The following is a 20,769-nucleotide window of genomic DNA, read 5'->3' as shown; positions in this document are numbered from 1 at the left end:
GCAAAACAGACAACATGGCACATAATGCCACTAGCTTACTAATTACACAAGGGTTAAATCCATAGAACAAAAAGGAAAAGATGTAAAAACTCTATGGTAAACCTCTGCTAGCTGACATGTCTGCCAGAACCTCTTGTCCTTTCTGGTCCATCAGATGGATAACACATTGTAAGTCAGCTTGAAACAAGTCCAAGACAGTGGAAATGATAATCACTCAAACTGTGGTCATAAGAAAAATCTCAGTAGAAGTTCGACATAAGACTTCTCCATAAGCTGTAACCTCCACAGACTTCTCATTTGCATTCCCTAATCAGAGGATATAATTTTCTTGCAGGATGTATCTATTGATTACCAGAGATGTGTGTTGCAGATTTCAGCACTCCAAGTTTTAGACTTAAAGCAAGAAGGTCCCCTCCAAAATCTTACCTGCCTGTCAAGCTTCTGCTGACGCAGGCTGCTTCCCTCATCATCCAAAACACTGCAAAGACAACAAGTACGTAATTAGAACAAATTTATCACTCAAAATAAACACCAAGCAGCAATCACTGAAGCCAACGCTCTCAAGAGTTAGTTATGTAAAACTTCCACTGGGCTCAACAGAAGTTTGCCTGTCCCAACTTGCAAAAGTTGGTTCAAGAGAACTTAAATGCAGTCCATGAAAAAACAAGAAAAACTCTGGTTCACATGAGCCTCAATAAAAAGTTTATAATCAGCCAGATCACATAGAAATGCAAAATCCACAGTTTTGTTTTCTTCTCCACTGTCTTCTAATGAAAATGTCAACGTATACCGCAATGGGATTTGATTAAAAATTTGCATATAAAGCATATAAAGAGTGAAGAGTGTTAGAGAACTGCTCAGAAGTACTTAAAATTGCCTTAGGAAAATTAACCGTCTAATTTTTGCACACTGAAAATCAGAATTTATTCCCGAATATCTGAAAAATGAAACTACACTGTACAAGCACCTGGGGAAGGAAATTATGCAGTTCTTCTCCTCTAGAAGTAGTGCACTAGAATAAAAAACAAACAAAAACCTACAACATTCTCACAAAAGTGTTCTGCTTTATTGCAAGCATTCTTCATTAAGAAAGTAAAACTACCCAAAGAGATACCTTTGGACTAACAGTTAAGTAAGAGATGCCGAGTATAAACTTTCAGGCCTAATGGCCTGAACAAATCCTCCTCATTTAAGATAATGTTCAAAAGAAGCCCAAAACATGTAATGAGGATAGTACAGATCCTAAGAACTGCAGAGGCAGCAACGCACAGACAGCTGTAATAGTCAGAGAGGTCAAGGGCCAATACTGCTCCACTCCACCAGTCATTTGCAGAGCTAAGGATAAAACTGTGATCTCTTCTCATCTTCTGCTTTATAAATCAGGCTGTGCTGACTCCCTCAGATCCATTAAACGAGATATATATAAACTTCTCAGACATTCCCATAAAGCACCGGTTCAGTAATTATCTTTATGTGAATGTAATGGTTTCAGGACTACGCTAGATCGGCTCTAATTTTTAAATTTCTATCACAGACCAGGTGTCTACGTACTTATGTCTCAGGCTTCCCCTGCTTTCCCATTGTAGCTCATCCTGGCATAGCACACGGCGTGGAACCTGAGCCTTTACAGGAAAGGGGGCCCTGTGAGCAACCCCACAGCAAACAGCAGGCAGAGGAAGGGGGTGATCTGCATTGATTCGGCATTCCATGAATGCAAAGCAACTGTCAGACATGCTGAAGGCCTGCCAAAGAAATAATGAGCCTCCATCCAAAAACTGGGGATGCCACAACACGAAGACGGGACCTTAAAAGTAATCAAATTACCAAGTTACTTAATGGCAGCATCACTGAAAACCTGAAGTTTTGCCCTTCCTCGATGCCTAAATAATACTTATGCAGGCCCAAAGAAGAAAAGGATCCAGTGTAGTTTAAATATTCTTCAGTTATAATAGCAGGACACTCTCGTTTGAGACTGTGCTCTTTGTTATTATTTTCCACGGGACTAATGAACCTTGGAATTGCTGATTAACAGCCAGTATTTCACATCCCCTGATTTTCAGTGAAAGAACTCTCCTGAGACTGGGCAACTTCCAAGATTTACCATAAAGGGCTATTAGGCTTAAAACAAACAAACAAAACACTTTATTTATTTCTAGATCAATTCCGTCAGGCCCTCTTGGTGCTTTAAAAACAACTGCAGCAGACTCTGAGGTGCAGGAGTGTTGCCAGCACTGCAGTGCCCCTTCCTCACTCAGCAAAGCCTTGCAGAAAGATCCAGCAGATGATCCTGCCCCTGCATCTGGCAGTTCACGTACTCTGGCAGATGCTCCAGGAGCTGAAATACAGCAAATTTACCCTTTCCTTTTTTTGGAAAACACCAAAGTCTAGGAGCAGCAGCAGTCTTTGCCCCTTCTGGGCTTTGGGAAGAACAGAAACCCATTGTTCTTCCTCCTGGAAGAAGGGGAGCAGGGCAACAGCATTTTCTGCACCCCAGGTTGTGTGCATGGAGAGGACCCAGACCATCCTGCCCAGATTCGGAAGCAGCAGTGGTTTTATTGCTCCATGGTCAAAATAATGCCATGGCCACAGACCAAAGGCCAGTGCAGTGCGAAAACTACAGCTGCAACACAGCGGGATCACTACGGGAAATAATGTCATAGAGATCGAAGCAGTTACAACACTTCTGCCTACATGTTTGATGGGATGCTAGAAAATCCCAGCAGTAGCATGAAACTCAGTCAGTCTTAACAGAGAAATAAACTTTATAACTCATGAAAATTACATTGCTGAAGAGAAGTCACGCATGTTAACAATCTGCTGAGCATCCTGAAGCATCCTGCAGATCCAGAAAACTCATTTTTCCTTCTATTTGATCAAGTATCCTATCATCTTCGCCATTACTTTGACCCCATTTAAAAAGGAAAAGCAATTTAACACTGTGGATTATATTGTTTAAAGTATTTCAGGTCTGCAGTAATACAGTCTAGTCCAAATTCAGTTAACAAATCTGAGCGTGTATGTATTTCCTTGCAGATAGTGATTCAAACAAAATTCATCCATCTATACTCAAATCGAGCAACTTACCCTTTATGGTTTACTGGATGTTGGGCTTCAGAAGAAGTTACGCCTACAGCTATATATTGTAGAGATACATACTGGCAGCCAGCTCCAAGACCCACAGGACTTGAGCACATTAAAATATAGAGAGCATTATTTTCAAATTTTAACACGGCATTTGAATCAAATGTCCCCCATCCTATTTTCTAAAGGGAACCACATTACATGAAAAATTGCCTTTTTGTCAAAGTTTTTATACCGTTTTTTAGGGCAAACAGGCTTTCTAAACTGCTGCATGTCATAACGAAGAAAAAATATAAGAGCACATTTTAGTATACCAACCTCTTCATAAATGATATTCCTTTAAAAACATTAGAAAGAAACTTGAAAACAATCGGTTTTAAGGATGAAGGCTAAAAATGATTATGTGAAGACCCTCAATTTACTTGCTATATTTTCATGTAATTTCACATGAGCTGATCTTGATTTAAATAAAATTGGAAAAGCCTTAGCTCAAATATAAAATTTCACAGTGAGGACTTCAACTTTTCTCCTTGAACGTGCAAATTGCTCACATTTCAGTAAGCCAAGGCAAGGAAAAAGAACTAATGAGAAATGTTTTTGATTAAAACTTGCCAAACACGTGTAGTCACTAATTTATTCATATATTATTTTTTAAGAATAAGCCTGGCATCGTAAAGCAGCTCTATTGTTTCTACCTCACAAAGGAGGCAATGTTTTTCTTCCTTCCTGACACTGCTTCATGAAGGAACATTTTCCACGACAATAACTTCTTACCAGGCCAAAGGTCCGAAACCATATCACGACTCTGCAGTCCAGCACTAATTGCAGTGAGAAAAGTTCCTGTATGGACAAACACACATACTGCCACTAAACTTTCCTATACTGTTTAAAAGCATCACTCTTACATTTTCTTTTTCTGCTATTTCATGGCAATATATTACTAACTCCATGTGAACCCCAAAACTCCATGTGAAATCCCTTGTACAAGCAAAACGAACATGCATGATCAGGGAAAATTCCTAAACCAAAGAGCTTACATTTTAAAAAGATGAAGGTTTGGGTAAGAAATTATTACTCCCATTTACAACACTAAACCAGAAGCAACAGAAAATTAGCTACGTTCAGCTGGAATTCAAAAACTATGGGTGATCAAAACAAATAGGAAAAAAAACAAAAAACAACACCATAGCACCCTAAACATCAAGATCACCCAGACCTTTTCCATGCACTCTTACTGTGAAGAAACCCGGTATGTTGCTGCGTCAAGAGAAGTAGGTTATGGGATCTTTGAGAATAAAGCTGACTCAAAAGGCTGTGAATGGGTGTAATGTGCCAGTTGAGCATTCAAGTCTCCGAAGACGTGAAATGAAAGCATGCAAAGAGACAGCCCTTGGCTCATCGGATACCATCTGTCATGTTCAGCCAATTACACTTCTCTGTAATCTCCATACCTCGATAAAATCTCTGTAGTTCCATAAAACCCAACCGCTCTGAATAACGTAAAGCCTTTAGGAGCCAGTTTTCCAGCAGCACTGAAGGCTGGGGAACCTGCAGGCTGCAGTCATGCTCCAGACGGAGTGGCACACGCTTGGGTTCCTCCAACCACTGACATTCAGTGAATTCCCTACCAGAATTTTCTCCGTAAAATCACAACACTGCAAATTCCTGCACTAACTAAGATCTGCTCTCCCAAGAGAGCAACCAAGGAGGCCAGGGGCTGGAGTACTTACACTGTGAGCAGTAAAGGGAGCTGCTCTTGTTCAGCCTTGGAAGAGTCAGCGTTGGGGAGACCTAATCATAAGCTACCTTGGCACTTTGCAAGACCTAATTCAAGTCCTGAGCAACCTGGTCTGACCTCACAGCAGACCCTGCTTTGAGCAAAACGTTAGACAGGAGACATGCAGAGGTCCCTTACAGCGTGAAAGATTCTGTGAAGTGCTTTTTCAGATGTCACACAGAGATAAAACACCAGTGGCCCATCTCAGCAACACAGCAAAATGGATTAACTGAAAGGAAACGTAACAACAGGAACATACACTCATAGCTACTTTAAGTCCACATAGGCAATTGCAAAACTAAATTTCAGCCAAATCCTCAGCATAACCACATAATTTTCATTTTTGTTATGTTTTAATTTGCACGGTTCATTAAAACCGACCTCTGTTATGATTTCAGAGGCACGTGAAATCAACAGGAATTGCAGAGACTGTCCTCGAAACATTTCATTCAGAAAATAGCGAAATAAAAAGAACATCAGAGTCGGGTAAACGTATATTGGAGGAAAGGTGTGCTGTACTACAGGATGTATAGAACTGAGCACCAGCCAAGGACAAAGTGGTCCCACAGAATCTGAGCGCCGCCGGGAACACCAGGAGCTCTACAGATGCTGTAGGTACAACTTTGTATTAATGAGATCTGGCTTTGAGCTCAAGCAGAAAACTGCAACTCACCTTCCAAGAACAAAAGCGTAGTCACTGGGAAAAAGAAGCTACAGGTTAGGATCTGAAATGTCCAGGCTGACAGCTTTTGGTGAGGATGCTAAGAAAGCAGGAAAAGATCTAACGAGAGGGAAAGCAAAACTATTCCCTAAAGCACATTACGTGTTTTAAATAACCTGAACTACAGGGTTGCCACTATTGGCCTGGAAAGATCAGTTGAACTAATATTTGTACAGATTCATTTTGGGCAATTACAAAGCGGCGAGTAAGATAGCACACAGCAGTAAATTGCAGGTAATGAAAACAACACCTAAGGGAAGAGTAGATGGCTGGGCTATTTCTTCCCCTCCCTGAACATGCACAAACCCTGAATGCAATGCTAGAAAGAAAATCTATGTCCCATAAGGGAGAGGCGAATTTAATAAACATGAATGATGGAGCACAAACACAGGATAGCCTTTGGGCATGATGGGAGCTACACTAAAATTATATTTAAAGTAGATCGATGAGGAGTGCCTGAATAGGAGCAAACTGGGAGGAAAAAAAAAAAGAAAAACAACTGATCTGGAGATATACTGCTGGCAACGTAGACTGATCCAGATGACAAATGACAGGACTTTGAGGAAGTGCCTTTATTGCAAACACATTGCTGCCTGCCACAGGACACATCCAGCTCTAACAGTCAGGCTGACCTCTACTTCAGTACCAAAATTCAACCAAGCTTCATCGTTAAAGCAATAAAACACATGGAAAAAAAGGAAATCAACCCTTTAAATATGCACAGCATCCTGCCACAACAAACAGAAAATTAAATGAGCAGAGACTAGGGAAAAAGTACCGTCTGGATAAGGAGACTGCGCTCAGACCTACAGGGCAGAACCAGAGCTCTCAGCCGGGACCTCGGAGGAGCACAAGGCCGGTTGTGCTGCACTGGAAAAGGATGCTGCCCAAAAGAGACCTCTGTGATTGCAATTAAAGAAGCTGTGAAGCACTGTGATCAAGAGAAAACCTGCATTAGATGACTGCTGGCTCCTTTTTCTCCCTCTCTTTTGGCTGTTCCATTAACCACGTTTCCGTCCAGCCACGCTGGACCTATTTTACACCAATTGGTGTAACAGTCCAAGACACCTATAAAACAAGGTTAGCAGGTCCCAATTCCCCTCGGAAACAGCTTCATGAGACAAGGATGAAGCATTACAGGTACAGTAACTACAACAATGCTGGCCTTTAAAGTAATTAAACTAGTGTTTAATGTGTTCTCATTAAATGCTTAACGAAGAAGACACTGATCCCAGCTGTGTGCTGCGGGATTTTACCTTCAATAGGCAAGTAAACACAGGCACAAATACGTAGGTCACTACCCTGCTGCTGAAAGCTGTCTGAGGCAATTCATTAACGCAGCGTCTCATTAACAGATCCCACCGCCCACCCCTGCATGTACGGCAGGAAAAGACAGGGATGTATTTATTGGATTCTTAAAGGAATAATAAAACCAAGTGAGCAATTTATTGAAAACGTGAAGGCGAAGAGACTAGCTGGTCTGCCTTAGCTGCTCAACCATCAAAACTGAAGAAAAACATGGCAAGAATTACGACTGATACTATGAGTAAGTCAAGTGAAAAAGCCAAGCTCCTTTTTCCTTGTTACAGGTGCTTTTACAGTTTCTGTAGAATAAACTTTTTAAGGGAATACATGTCACCTTATGATAAAATACTAACCCTGAAGCAAAATATTTTGTCACTTTTTCCCACACACATACTATCTTTATCATCCAGTCGAGGGATTTTTTAATTTTTTTTTCTGGAACTGAAGAAAATAAGATTTTTCACTTGGGTTTGAGTTCTTTGTCTGTAATTAACTTTAATAGAAGTAGAAAAGTGTATTAAGTTACGGTACTATATAGAATCTTATGGCATAGGACACATCAGAAAAAGTAAGAAATCCTGCTTTTTAGCACATTTTAGGGGAAAAAAAAGCTAACTTACGCTGTTACTGTATTACCCTGTGTTACTGTGACCATACTTTCATTCCACCTATGCTGGCACGTATTTTTATGTTATAGCCCTTATAAGAGCAAAATGCATTCATCACTACATGTACAAGCGCAGGGAAGTGTCACATCAAGTAACATTGCTCTGCAACATCCTTCTTTTTGTTGCTAACTAAGATATGTACATTACATACCCTTTAACCATCACCTTTGATTTTTGTAAATTTTAACTGTACGCACTAATTTGAATTCACGTACCTAGTCTGGCATCCCAGCTTTAAATGTTTCCAATAAATTAGACAAATTTAAAACACATGAAACGTTTGCCATGAGAGTATTTCTTTATTGTTATTTCCATCTTAATTCATCTTCATTGCGAATCAGAACAGTCCTGGCTCCACTTTGTGGAGGACTCCTCTGGATTTGCAGCTGAAAACCTCTCCTCTGAAAGAATTTCTCTGTGGTTAACATGGTATGCTTTTTCAAATAACCTTTTCATTCCTCTCTCACTCCAAAATTACCCTGTTTTAAATGTAAAATTCCCAGAATATGTTGAAAATGCTTAACAATAACATTTTGCACTAAATTATCCGTACAATATATATCACATGATTTAAGAGCTGTAAAGCTTGATGGATCTGTGGTTAAGAATTCAGCAATATACAGCTTATCATGGACACAGCCGTCAATTTAATGGAAAATTAAGAGTTATCATGACTCAACTCATTCATATTTCTAACTGCAAGTAACCTTTCCAAATTACTGCTCTAGGTCTGAAAACATCTTTACATAAATAGCCTGAGTGGTACTGTATGAGGCACTCCATCAGTCCCCCAAGCAAGACATTTCAGGCTCCAGATCATTATTTTCATTATATTTGAAAACAACTGAAAATTGTCTGATGCATTCATACCACTTAAATAAGTTTCAGGGTTCTGATCCTCTACAGACTAATAAAACTTCTTACTGCTGGACATAAATATTGCCACTGGAGACAGCGGACTGCTCAAATGGATAAGTATTTGCAAAATAAATGCTTATAGCATGTGAAATTGTGAACACACACACAAAAAAAGATGGTTATAAATTGTTCATTTTTATCTTTGTTTTGTAAACTGCATATCAAATACTCACAAGTTGTCAAATATTCACCAGTTTCATCAAACAGTCATGAAAAAGGGAGAAAAACTGAAACAAACCAAACAAAATCAGCAAGATTTTTTTATGATTGTTTCAAAATCTTCCAAGATTTGCACATATATTTAGATGCAAAAAGAGTAGGCATTCCTTTAAAATACGGCACGCACAAAATAATTAGATTAACAAGGGTGTGCCAACTTTAGGGTTGTTTGTTTTAAATTGGCAAGCAGCTATCATCCATAAGTTGTAACAAAAATATCCAAAGGCTTTAGAACAAATGGGATTTCAGCACTTACCCGATCTACCATTTCTACACTGTTCTTACCAGAGCTGAGCATTATTTTCTTTCATTGTGTGACAAGTGCTAAGCCAAGAGAGCACCAGGTTTTATAAAACAAAGGAGAGCTATCACATAAACTACGTGCATATTTTGCCAGTCATAGAGTACTACAGATTTTCAGTAAAATGTGACCTGTCAAAATATAGGATATAATACTGCCACGATATCCAAGGAATTAAGAAGCGTAATTCTCAATAAGGTTGTGCCACTAATCCCTGCACACAGCGTAATGAAAACTCATACTTAAATGATGTATTTCTAGATATTGGTAGAAATTACAGTCCTCCAGAATCAGATTATAATTGCATAGCATTGCAAATTGTACATTTGTCAGTTCCTAGAAACAAATGGAAAGCAAAATCTGCAGTTTTAATGGGTGCTTTCGTGCTAAATACAGATACTGAAAACATTGCAGTTCATTTATCAATTAGACAAAACTTGTTTCGCTTATCTTCTTCTCTTTTCGGTACATTCTGGGCATATTATGAAACCACAAAAAGACAGATATAAATTTAAGGGTAGAAATAACATGGGGAAATCTACTGAATCCTTACTTACTATATAGAACAAAAAACCTCTCCTTTTGAAAACTTAAATTAGGCATACTGAATATTGGGCGTCACTATTTGGGGTTTTCTTGTTTCTTCTTATATTTTAATTAAAAACAAGCCTTAATAAAACCATCTCTACTTCTAATCTTAGCAACTAGGTAGCTTTAGAGAGATCACTCACACCAGCCATGCTCGTTGTAGCAGGATTTTTTTAAGCATGACAGAAACAGGTCCTGAGGTAATTCAAGATACTACAGGTCCTCGATTTTGTGCTTTCCATTTTCCAGCAAAGGAAAGGAGCTGAATTTAATTTGCTACAGTGATTTTTTTTTTCAAAAAAAGCCTAGAGATAAACCGTCTTTGGTTTTGTGTAACTAACCAGATCACAGCCAAAGTAGATCAGATTAACTGCTGCCAAAAGATTGTGTTGACAAACGGAACAGAAAAGACTCTCAACACTTCTTGTGGATAGAAAAAGCACAACAAAACGTACAAATCTACTTGCCAGCAAGCTTGTGCTTAACCTGTTGCAAGCAAAGGGTGGAGGAATAAGATGTAAAGGGCTTTTATTGATCAGAGATATTCAGATGCTGTGACATCAAATGCAAAGCATTACAGGCAAGGGCCTTTCACTGCCCTTTTCATATATATATATATTTAATACGTGGCTGAAGTTGTCTTTTTAATTATTCCACTTCAGCTGCTCTAATGCCTGTTAGCAACAATTATGGCAAAAGCAATCTCCACTGGGGCCTGAAGCACCACAGCCAGGCTTGTCAGCGCACACAGCTCAGCCTGCTGACTCCCTCGTCGGAAACATTTTCCATTAAAATGTGGGCAAAATCTGGATAGAAATGTGTGATTATCAGACTCATTGCTGATTTCCTAGAACAGGAAGCAAATCGCACCCTGCAAGTAAAAATACATCCAAAACATTTCGTTATCGGAGGGTTAGGTTTTCCCTTGGGAAGCACGGATCTCAATGCTGCGTTTCGCAGAAGGGTGGTAGGCAGAAAGCAGCCAACAAGTGCATCTCTGGAAGTTTCTGGAAGATTTCTCATACACAGACCACAGCACCCCCTCACAGTGCAGCCAGCTCATGGGGTAACACTGACCTCACAAGTCACGGCCACACCAAAACTCACCTGGTGCGTGCCTCAAAAAGGAGGCAGTGGTAGAAATAACAGGCAAGCACGTACTCTGAGACAGAAAAAGCCATAACTGACGAAGCTGGAGAGCTCTTTTAACCATTTCAGGTGTCATTAAACCACTTCTGGCACTGTGGGAAGCTATTTCTAAATGCATTCGAGTAAGGCTGAAAGTATCATTTTAGATATTGGATCACTGGGGAAAAAAAAAAAAAGAATGACAAAAGGGAAATAAGATTCCCCTTTGGGTCTAATCAACGTTCGCACATCAGCAGATGTTTTTCGACTCCTCTCAAATAAAAACATGTGATGGCACACCTTCTGGTTTCTTTATGGAACACTAATTACCCACTGCACAAAAAGTCTAATCAGTGTAGCACGTGATGGCTCGTGTTCACACGTTCTTCACTCACAACCTGAGTTTGTATTTATTGGGAGAGAAAAAGATGAAAGGTTCCAAGGTGAGCCATTTCGGGTTGCAGGATCACACACCAAACCTCATTCAGCTTCCGTTTGTCAGATGCAGCCAGCTCCCTCTCCTTGGTCTTTCAGCACCTACCCAAAACTGGAACAGGATGATGCATGCTTCAGCCCAGGAACTGCAGAAACAAAGCTGGCTGGTACAAGGAAGCCAAAAACACACAAGGCAGCAAGAGCTTCCCCCAGCTGATCCTGCAAAAGGGTCATATCCACAGCAAACTGGGAGCATGTCGTGTGTTTCTCTGGCTTGCAAGCCCCACAACAGCGACCACAGTGGCAATCAGTGTCTGCTTGACCGTGTGGCTGAAGCAAGGCGTGTTTGCAAGCCATGCTGCTCCCCTGGGAACTTGTCTGCTCTCCCCTGTGTCCACATGCTGACAGAGGGACCTCGGCTTGAATCTGAAATCTATTTTAGAAGTGATTATGGTGACAGTTCCTGAATGGGAGCACAGACCTGAAATCAAATATTTATCTGCTTTATCACCATTAAAAGATAATTTTAAAAGAGATGGAAGATTATAAGGAAATACTGCTACCGACTTACTGATAAATTTAATCCAACCCATGTTATCTCCAGGCACTATCTCAGTGGCACATAGGTGGCCCTCCCCAAAACCAATACCAACAATTTGACAGCTCACCAGACAAACACTACAGATCCAATTTCCAGATACAGAGGACACACACAAAAGGGAAAGAGCCACAGAAAGAAGCTGAATAATTTCCTTAAGTATGGAGTATCGTTAGCATACGCAGGTAGGCATTTTGTGATGCAAAAAGAAAACATGGGCCGTTCGTTTCACAAAGCAAGTAACTTAGGAAATGATTAACAGGAAATCAATCGTTGTTAGTTATAGATCTATTCTAATGGGTGGAAAATGAAAAGTAAGGAAACAAAATCATAGCCATTTTGATGAAAAATTAGATAGGAGTTATTGAATACAAAACAAAGAGCAAAATCATACACAACCCCACCTTTCTAATTGCTGCTTATTGCAATACGCAGTCATGTTTAGCATCGTTAGTCCAAGCGCCTGTCCATAGCAAATGCGATATTGCAGAGTTGGACGTAAACTAAAATCCTCTGGGCTGAGTTTTCATTTCAAAACACAGAGAATTACTTTGAGGACTACTAGTACTGTTCATTGGGTGTATTTACAAATCATAGTGCAATGCAGGGAAAACTTCTATGCCTGCAAGACATCTTAAGTTTTTCTTCAGAATCAGTCAGAGAATCAGGCACCTCAGCAGTCTTAAAAATCCAGCCATAAACTCTTCAAGTCTTACTGCGTAGTACTATTCTCTATCCTTCGCAGGCCTACAGCAGCCTGATGCTAAAACACACCTATTCTGCACGTATTCTTAAATCTTCTATTTCAAACTGGTTCTAGTTTAGTAGAATGCAGAAAACAGATGGTAAATCAAAGGTGCAGCAATGGAGTGGTCATTTCCAATGAGCTCCTACTTGCCTTACTAATTCCTTTAATTCCTTTCTTTTTTTTTTAATGGTTTATATTAGTTGGTATCACTTCAATGAAATGTTGGCTTTCAGAAACTACAATTTAAGCAAAATTAATTTTTAAGACGTAAAATCTTTCATATCAAGTCTAGAGTTCACCAGGTTTTTGGCCAGAAGTCTTTGCAAAATGAATGCCAATTTATCAAACCTAAATCTTGCAAACTCAATGACCTCCAGAGTTGCTGGGTAAAATTTCTGAGACAGAAAAAGGAAAGGACAAGCCCACCTCCCCACCACCAAAGAACCTCAAAGTCCAGGCACTCATGCAGGCTATTAGAAATCCTTCCTAATGAAGGAAAAAGAGACTTGAAGGCAGAGACTTGAACTTGCACATCCCACCTTCCAGCCTATGCAAACACAGACATCACATTTTCAACAGAATAACCTTAGAAATCATTCTGATGCGGGGTGCACAGAATGGGAAAATTCTTTTTCCCTTCCAGTACCACTCAGTACAACCTCTATCTTGCAAAGCCTCATAAATAGAGCATTATATGAATAAGTAACAGAAAGTGCATCAGAATCAAAACAGGAAGAAAAAATGAAAGGAAGAGAGAATGGAAGAACCATTCATTTCAGTTTAACTTCCCCTGTGTTGTTTTTGGTTGATCTTTAAAACCTGTGAGTGATATTCAAGCTGAACTAAGTAATTACCAATTTTTTGAGATGCTTCAATAGTGCCAGAATACTATTCTATAGTGTGTTTAGTAGCTAGCATCCATCTTGGGGGATGCCTCAAGCATCTAGCAATGTGTTGATATTTGATCTTTTTTGCACTGACATGATGGCTTAGTTTCTCTGGGTATTAATGTATCGTTCCATAATTAATATACCTGGCATATCCAAAAAGAATTAACCTCATATTCTGAAAAGCCAGAGCCTAGATTAGGTAGATCATGATAGGGTGTCTAGTGTTCTTAAGAGCCAAAAAATTAACATTCCCAGTTTAAACCAACTAATGAATTTTAAATTAAAAGTTACACCTATGTTGTGATCTGTGCTCTGATAGACACCGAGCTAGCTGAAAACAACCTAAGACATACTGGCAACAGTTTAACTACTGTACTCCATAGCTCCTCACGGGTGGAACTGCATTGCTCCTCAAAGGAGTAAATCACTTCTGCCTTTTGATGTTGTGCAGCTTTCAAGATCTGCGTTAGTTCACATGCAGCCCGTCCAAGTGCCTCCCTACTGCAGTGCAGCATGCAGCACGGACACACCACAGAGATATGCGGAAGGGAAGAATTTAACCAATTCTCCACCAAGCAAAGCAATAGGGTTATTCACATCTATATCCTCGCGGAGATCTAATGATGCACCAAATGCAGAGGCACCTGAGCTCTGCCTTAAGGGCAGCCCATAAAACAAAGCTAGAGTTATTCTAGGGCCAGCACAAAACTTTCTCTAAGACCTTGTACTTCACTTCTTAAACCTGCAGCAACAGCCAGTGAAGTGATTTACAATTCAGGACCTTTGAAGAATCAGTTACCAGAGTACTGGTTCACTGGTGTGCACAGACGTCTTCAATGTCACTTACCATTGCTCTACAGATGCAGTGTCCCAAAAGATGGATTATTTCCCCGTATGCGAGCCCTAAAATTTTAGGTAGACATGTAAGACTTCACCTAGGTCTGGAAAAGCTTGTTTAAAGGAAATTCATACTCCTGGCTTGAGTCTTGGCATTTACATCTGCCAAAATTGGTAGGATGCATTCCAAGGTATAGTAAGTGTCTCAGTTTGTCAACTGCTGCTCAGCCTGACCTAGGCAATTAGTCCAAGTCATCATCCAGACAAGTTACCTGTTAATTTCTACAAGACATCCAATATTTTCCTCAAGTTCGCAGAAGTGAGAATTGCGACACCTTGCAGTATTTTTTTTATTACTGCAGTCAAATGAAAATGCTGCCGTATTAGAATCAGTTAGCAACAAACTACTCTGAAAAAAAAAAAAAAAAAAAAAAGATTAATTTTCCTTACACTTGGTGCTGTAGCACAGATATGCATTAATGGAAATACCTAGGCTTTAGCTTTATTCATTTTGCTTTCAAACTGATATCCAATTTGAAAGACAGATGTTTTGATCCTTCTGCTAAACTTGGATTTACAAAATACAAACCCTGCATTTCACTTGCAGATACAATTTCCAACTTAGTCATCATTTGAAGTTAATCAAGGCATTTCCTTATCTTGTAATTTCTCACCTGCAGGTAGTTAGAACTATGATTACAATTAAAATTACCATTAAAAACTTCATGCTGTGGTTTCATTACCTATGTCAAAGGAGTTATATTAATTATGAATTATAATATTCACCGAGTTGTGTTAACGCGCATCTCAACAGGAATCATGAGATTTCCACTGAAATTTGCAGTTCAAGGCTAAATTTGGGTAAACACCTGAGAACTCAAGTTAAAACTCCACTTCATCAGAGAATGACTCGGCCACTCGAGTTGTCAGAGAGACGGATCAGTACATCGGCCATGAACACAGAGCGCTCACACACTGACATCAGTGCATTACCAGCTGCTCGTTACTCGCTCAGCTAAAACACGAGCTCAGGAAAAGGTCTCAGAACCAACGCAGTTCCCTTCAAAGTCAACTGAAAGACTCTCACAGCACCTCTGTGACTCCTTCCAGCAAGTAACCAGGTGTAATTACATGCAAGGCAGAGGGTGGTGTGCGATATATGGCATTCCTAGCTCTGGATATAAAGGCAGAAGTCTGGCTGCGCAGAGACAGCGTCCAAGATCTGCACAGTTCTTATACAGGCAGAAGCAGCCACTGTTCTCTCCTGCACAGGGCCATACTGCATTTCCCCAAAGGAAGCCTTTTAAATTGGGTCACTTCTTCCTTTTAAGGATAAGTAACAGATAAATTGGAAATCTCCCAATTTATTTGCAATCTGAAAATATGAAAGCCATCTCTGCTATAACCTCTGAAAGGGAAGGTAAAAATGTATTTTATTTTCTTATTAATGTGAAAGAATAAATAGGTATACATGGAGTAAATTAACTACAAAGTAAAACAAGCGTTTGAGCCTTCATACGTCACAAAGCTAGACGATGTAGAAATAAACAAAAATGATTCATAGATAACCCACAATATATCCACAGTTACTGCACATACATAAATCCAAGTCAAAGTGTTAGATAAAACAAGCTGATGTCAGCAAAAGAAACTGGTCCCATCTTTTATCAAGGGCCTTCACACTTTTCCAAAATAATTACTCGTCTTTCCACCTTGTCCTATAGTTCCATGTGTGTGCTCTATATAACCTTCTCTGGGAGAACTTTTCTTTATCTATTTAGGTGACCGTTCTCTTACTTCCTATTTTCTTAAGATCAGAACAGACAGTCAAAAGAAGCTGATGATCATATAACAAATATGAAGGCAAATAGAAGCATGCAGACAATCACCCTGATATTTCTGTGTGTACTTTGTGTCCTTCTCTTTCACCTGTCTTCTAAAGTGAAATTCTTCAGACTGAAGACTGTGTCATGTATCTGCATACTCTTACCATGACACAAAGCATGACAGAGCCCAGAGAGATACTGTATTTTCAGCTGACAGTCCTCAGGAGTTCTTGGTATCATCCTGCCACTCTGTCTTGGTTAAAGAGGCTGCAGGACTGTGGCAGGATGGTTCTTCAGCTCCCCACGGCCACCCATTTGCACGGTGCTGACCATCACTGAGACGGGCATCTCCTAATCCCAAGTACTGACCATTGCGTATCACAGCGACAAGAGCTTCAGCAACAAGTGAGATTTAAACTAAACACCGATCTAACAGACATGCTTACAGCAAGGACCTTAGAATAAACTGCTGCAAATACTGAAATTAATTCTTAATAATCTGAGAAAAAAAATTAAGCTTAAAAAAATTGCAAGCAGTACTAACTACTTAGGTAATACAATGAGAAGTTGGGGTGGATTTATTCAGAAGTCACAAATAATGAAATACAAATTGAATAAAGACATTTACAGAGAAGGAGTTTGCAGGCAGCACGCAGCTGGCAAGACAGAATTCTATTGTCATGAATAAGCTGGAAGTGGGAAAGAGAGAAGGAAACAAAGATAGTCAAGGACAGCAAGATTTAGGGACAAATGGCACAAAGAAATCTGTTCATAAAGAGAAAGAACAGAAAAAATTGAATTAAAAAATAAAGTCATCAGCACGAAGGAAAGAGGAACAAGGAGGATGTGTGAAAAGAATCCAGCTCTCTAGAAGGGCAATTTTTAGTTACTAATGGCAGTACCACCTTCCAGAAAAGCTGCTGCTTGCACGTCTAAAGGCAAGCAGCTTTAAGGGAAGTCCAAAAACCCTCAGGCGTAAGAGTCAAAACTGTCTGACTTGGGGAGCTGAGAGAAGAGACATAACATTTCATATCCATTTTCCGTCTGCAACCCAAATCTGGCACAGATGGCTCGCGAATGATTGCCGCTGCCAGAAATCTGCAAGCGATTGTCACCACCAGAAACCCATTGGCCTGGTAGGAGATGAGTTTTGCCCTCGGCCTGGATGTTGATAGCGCAAAGGTGGCCGGAGGTCAGAACCCTGCGAGGCAGCTGGGCACTCAGTGTCCGTCTCCCAGCCCAAAGCGTTCCCTGCTCGAGGCAGAGCGGTCCCTTCAGCCTCACCCCCCGACTCCGATCCCCCTCCGGCCCTCTGCAAAGCACAGGGCGCCTCAGCTGCACTCCCAGCTCAGTTGCTGATCTCCCTTGAGCTGTGCCCCATTTCCTCGCAAGCCAATTCCCTATAACTTCCATTGGTCTTTATTTCCCTGGCAAAACTCGTGTGATATTTTATTTCCCTCCCCCTGCTCCCTGCCTGGCTGATGTAGGCTATCAGCATCAGGGCAGCAGCTGCCTCTGAAGATGTGCTTGTACAGCTCCTGCCACTGATGCTGGGCACAACAGGGCTTTGATCTCAGCTGCAGCCTCCACGTGCTGTATCAGTAACACCTATACACGAGCACAGACCCCCGCTAAGAGAGCTCTAACTTCAATGCATTAACAGCCCATGACCAGGCTAATTTTATACCTAGCAATAACCTGAGACAAGACAGCCTAATTCAGAGCAGAGCAGACACATGTTCTTTGTACCTTTCCCTTCTGAAAAAGCAAATCTCTTATAAATTATCAATGCCGTTCCCCACAGGAGGCAGCTGAGAGCAAGCTCGCCTGCGCGGTGATGCGCTCACCATCACCAACTGCACCTTGCAGAGGGGGCGAGCACTTTACCTGTGCCGCTGCCCCTAGGATAGATGATATACCAGCATTTCCAAAAGCCCGGAGAAACAAACGTGGGACACCCTTCATCTTCATGCGCGTTCCCGTTCCAGAACTTGTTTACGCATCACGCTTGCAGAAATCTTCTTAGCTGCTCTAATTGCTATGATTCAGGAATTTACAACACGGCTCTGCTCCCAACACAATTTTCATCCCACTGCAGTCCTTCACCTTGCAAATAAATACGCAGCGACTCTTTAGAGCTGCAATTTCTCAGCACAACCTTAAAACTTCAGAGCAAATTCATAAAAGCTAGGAAAATTGAGCCTCCTAAAAAATGTCCTGCATAAAATAATGAATATTATTCCCATCACCCTGTATATATCAAGAGGCACGATGCCACTGCGTAAGCACGCTGTGGATCACTTTATCTGTGCCTTCCACTCAATGTGTACCCGGGGTATAGCCTGTGGGGTCCTGCCGGCCACAGCAGCTCCATCCCTACAAATCCTCCCACCAGCAGCCATCTGTGCAGCGGTCCCGGGGGGCTGGCGGCAAAGTTACTCCTATGGGTACTGATTTCAGCTGAAAGTCTCTCTCTATATTTCTCATTAAACAGGTTGGATAGTTCTATGAAGGCTGCTTTAAAAGGTATAGTATGCAAACTTATTGCTAAAGAAGTAAGAATGTAACAATAATAGGCACTAGGACCTTACTCCAAGCACATTGATGCTTTTATCTCAGGCAGCAGCTTAGCAACAGTTTCTTTTCACTGCAGTTAAGTAGTATGGGGAATGTCCTTACTTCTCTGAGGCACAACAGCGTAAAATAAAAACGTGTATCTTGATTTCAGGGATTCCCTGCATTAAAAATGAGCTCAGGAAAACAATGTGAAACTGGAACATATTTCTAAACTGAAAAACATTAACTTCTCTGAATCGGTAATGATTCCATCCATTTTTGCTTTGTATTTTCTACTGGAAACCGTCAAAGGATCCCCAAGCAAAATACCCCTGTGCTTGAGAATGTGAATCCTAACAAAGTTCTCCCTTACTCCCAATGGCCATCCAGAGTCACCTTTTTGGAAGGGAGAAGGAGGGAGGAGTACATGAGCTGCAAATGATTTTTTACTTAAGTCTAAACTATTTTGATTCTTTGTAATAAATGACAGAGATATTATTAAAATGGGTTCAGTTTTGTGTTTGTTTCTTTAAAGAAAACTGTAGGCAAGTATACCTGAGTATAGTAGTCATATAAGTAAGGACTTAACCATATGCTTGAATTTCTATCTATGAAATACGTTTTTTTGAAGATGAATGCAACGTATTTACATTAAAAATCACTTCCCAATTATATTTCATAACATTAGCAAACTTGAATCTCCTCATCCTATGACTATTAGTGTTTCAAAAACACAATACAGAAGAGAAGAAGAAGAGGCATTTAGGGCAAAATGCTGAAACCCACAAATAATATGAACCTTTCATACACCTTAGTATGAAAATACTTGCACTGACACTGAAAGAATTGTTTCGTGTTTTTTTGTTAACTCACCCAAAACGTTCTCAGCATCTTAAGAGCAGAAGCGTAATCTGCTGTGTGAGTTTTGGACGTGCAGAGTGCTTAAAGAGTTGTGCAAGACACCCAGAACTGACTCCCTCTGGATCATGCCACTGTAAGGAAAACTGTGACATTTTGCTAAAGGAAAAAACACTTCTCTGAGTTAATTCAGGAACATAGCTGTGCATACACTCAAGGAGGAACAACGTGGGTTTAGGAGTCATGCTACTACTCTGAAGTCTGCGCCGATGTTGAAACAGCTTTGCCCAGCTCAGAGAATGGCTTGCAGCATCTCCTAGCACGGTGTGCAGCAGCACTGCTGGCTGTCACATGCTGTCCAGGCCATAAAGAGGGCAAGGAACAGGCCCCTGAGCTCTGAGAGCCTGCAGCTGTGGGACTCGCTCCAGCAAACAGGAATGTGAAGCAACAGGGCAGGTAGGGACGGGGCCGTGTGCTCCCAGAGAGAAGATGAGGTATTCCGAGGGGCGTCCACCTGGCTGCTCCCTCACTTCGCACGTTGCACTTCCACAAAAGGCAACTTTGAGAGAGCTCAAACCCAGAGCCGTCAGAGCAGAAGCACGGTGTGGTTTGGGGGGCACTGCTGGCTGTAAGCACAGGGTTAACATTTATGAAGAACACCGTGCTGGAAACGGCACTATTGGCACACCAGCGTTTCCCTGAGGATCCAGGCTTTTGCCTCTGCGTGCTTCCCTCAACTACGCCGAGTAAAACAAGAGGAAAAGCGGCTTCCTCTCCTTCCTCCGCGCAAACTTTTGGCACGGGCCTGGCGCTGTGTGTGTGGCGTTCTCCCCGTGCCGCGCTGACGCACGGGGCCGGCGGGCAGCGGCCGCGGTCGCTCCTGGCAACGGCGGCGCCAATGGCAGCCGGGCGCTGCCGGGCGCTGCCATGGCGATCCCGCGGCTCGCCATGGCGGCGGCGGGCCCCGTCCCGTCCCGTCCCTCACCTGTAAGGGATCCAGTCCGCCTGGTGCCTCGAACTCATCTCTCCACGGCGGCGGTGCCCGGAGCCGGGGGGTGAAGGAGAGGGAGAGGGAGAGGGAGGAGGGGAGGGGACGCGGCGGCTGCTGCTGCCCGAGTCGGATCCCGCCGCCGCGCCGCGGGCAGCATCCTCCGTCCGGGGCGCCGGTTATCCCGGCAGCGGCCGCCGATACCTCCCCCCGGGGAGGGCTGCCGGCAGCAGCAGCACCACCAGCAGCAGCAGCGGCGGCGGCGGCGGGCCGGGCTGCATGGGGAGCGGCAGCGGGGCGGGGGGCGAAGGAGGGGGCGGAGGGCGG

The 20,769-nt window shown here is 41.8% G+C and overlaps 1 protein-coding gene across 9 annotated transcripts in view; it reads right to left on the bottom strand.

The window, feature by feature from the left end:
- Window positions 1-20,769, bottom strand: part of TUB (TUB bipartite transcription factor) — a 121,540-nt gene that overhangs the window by 38,859 nt on the left and 61,912 nt on the right. For 6 of the 9 annotated variants that reach the window (XM_027461687.3, XM_038179828.2, XM_072039342.1 and 3 more), the window contains exon 2: window positions 427-478. In XM_027461687.3, coding sequence (XP_027317488.1) covers window positions 427-478 — 52 coding nt within the window. Of the gene's footprint in view, window positions 1-426; window positions 479-20,439; window positions 20,694-20,769 lie in introns of those variants that run through there. The other 3 variants (XM_072039343.1, XM_072039344.1, XM_072039341.1) reach the window with 2 other exon arrangements.

This window comes from Anas platyrhynchos, chromosome 5 (assembly GCF_047663525.1).
Source record: "Anas platyrhynchos isolate ZD024472 breed Pekin duck chromosome 5, IASCAAS_PekinDuck_T2T, whole genome shotgun sequence".
NCBI classification, from domain to species: Eukaryota; Metazoa; Chordata; class Aves; order Anseriformes; family Anatidae; genus Anas; species Anas platyrhynchos.
The sequence above is the reverse complement of the archived record's forward strand: the minus strand, read 5'-3'. Positions and strand labels throughout refer to the sequence as shown.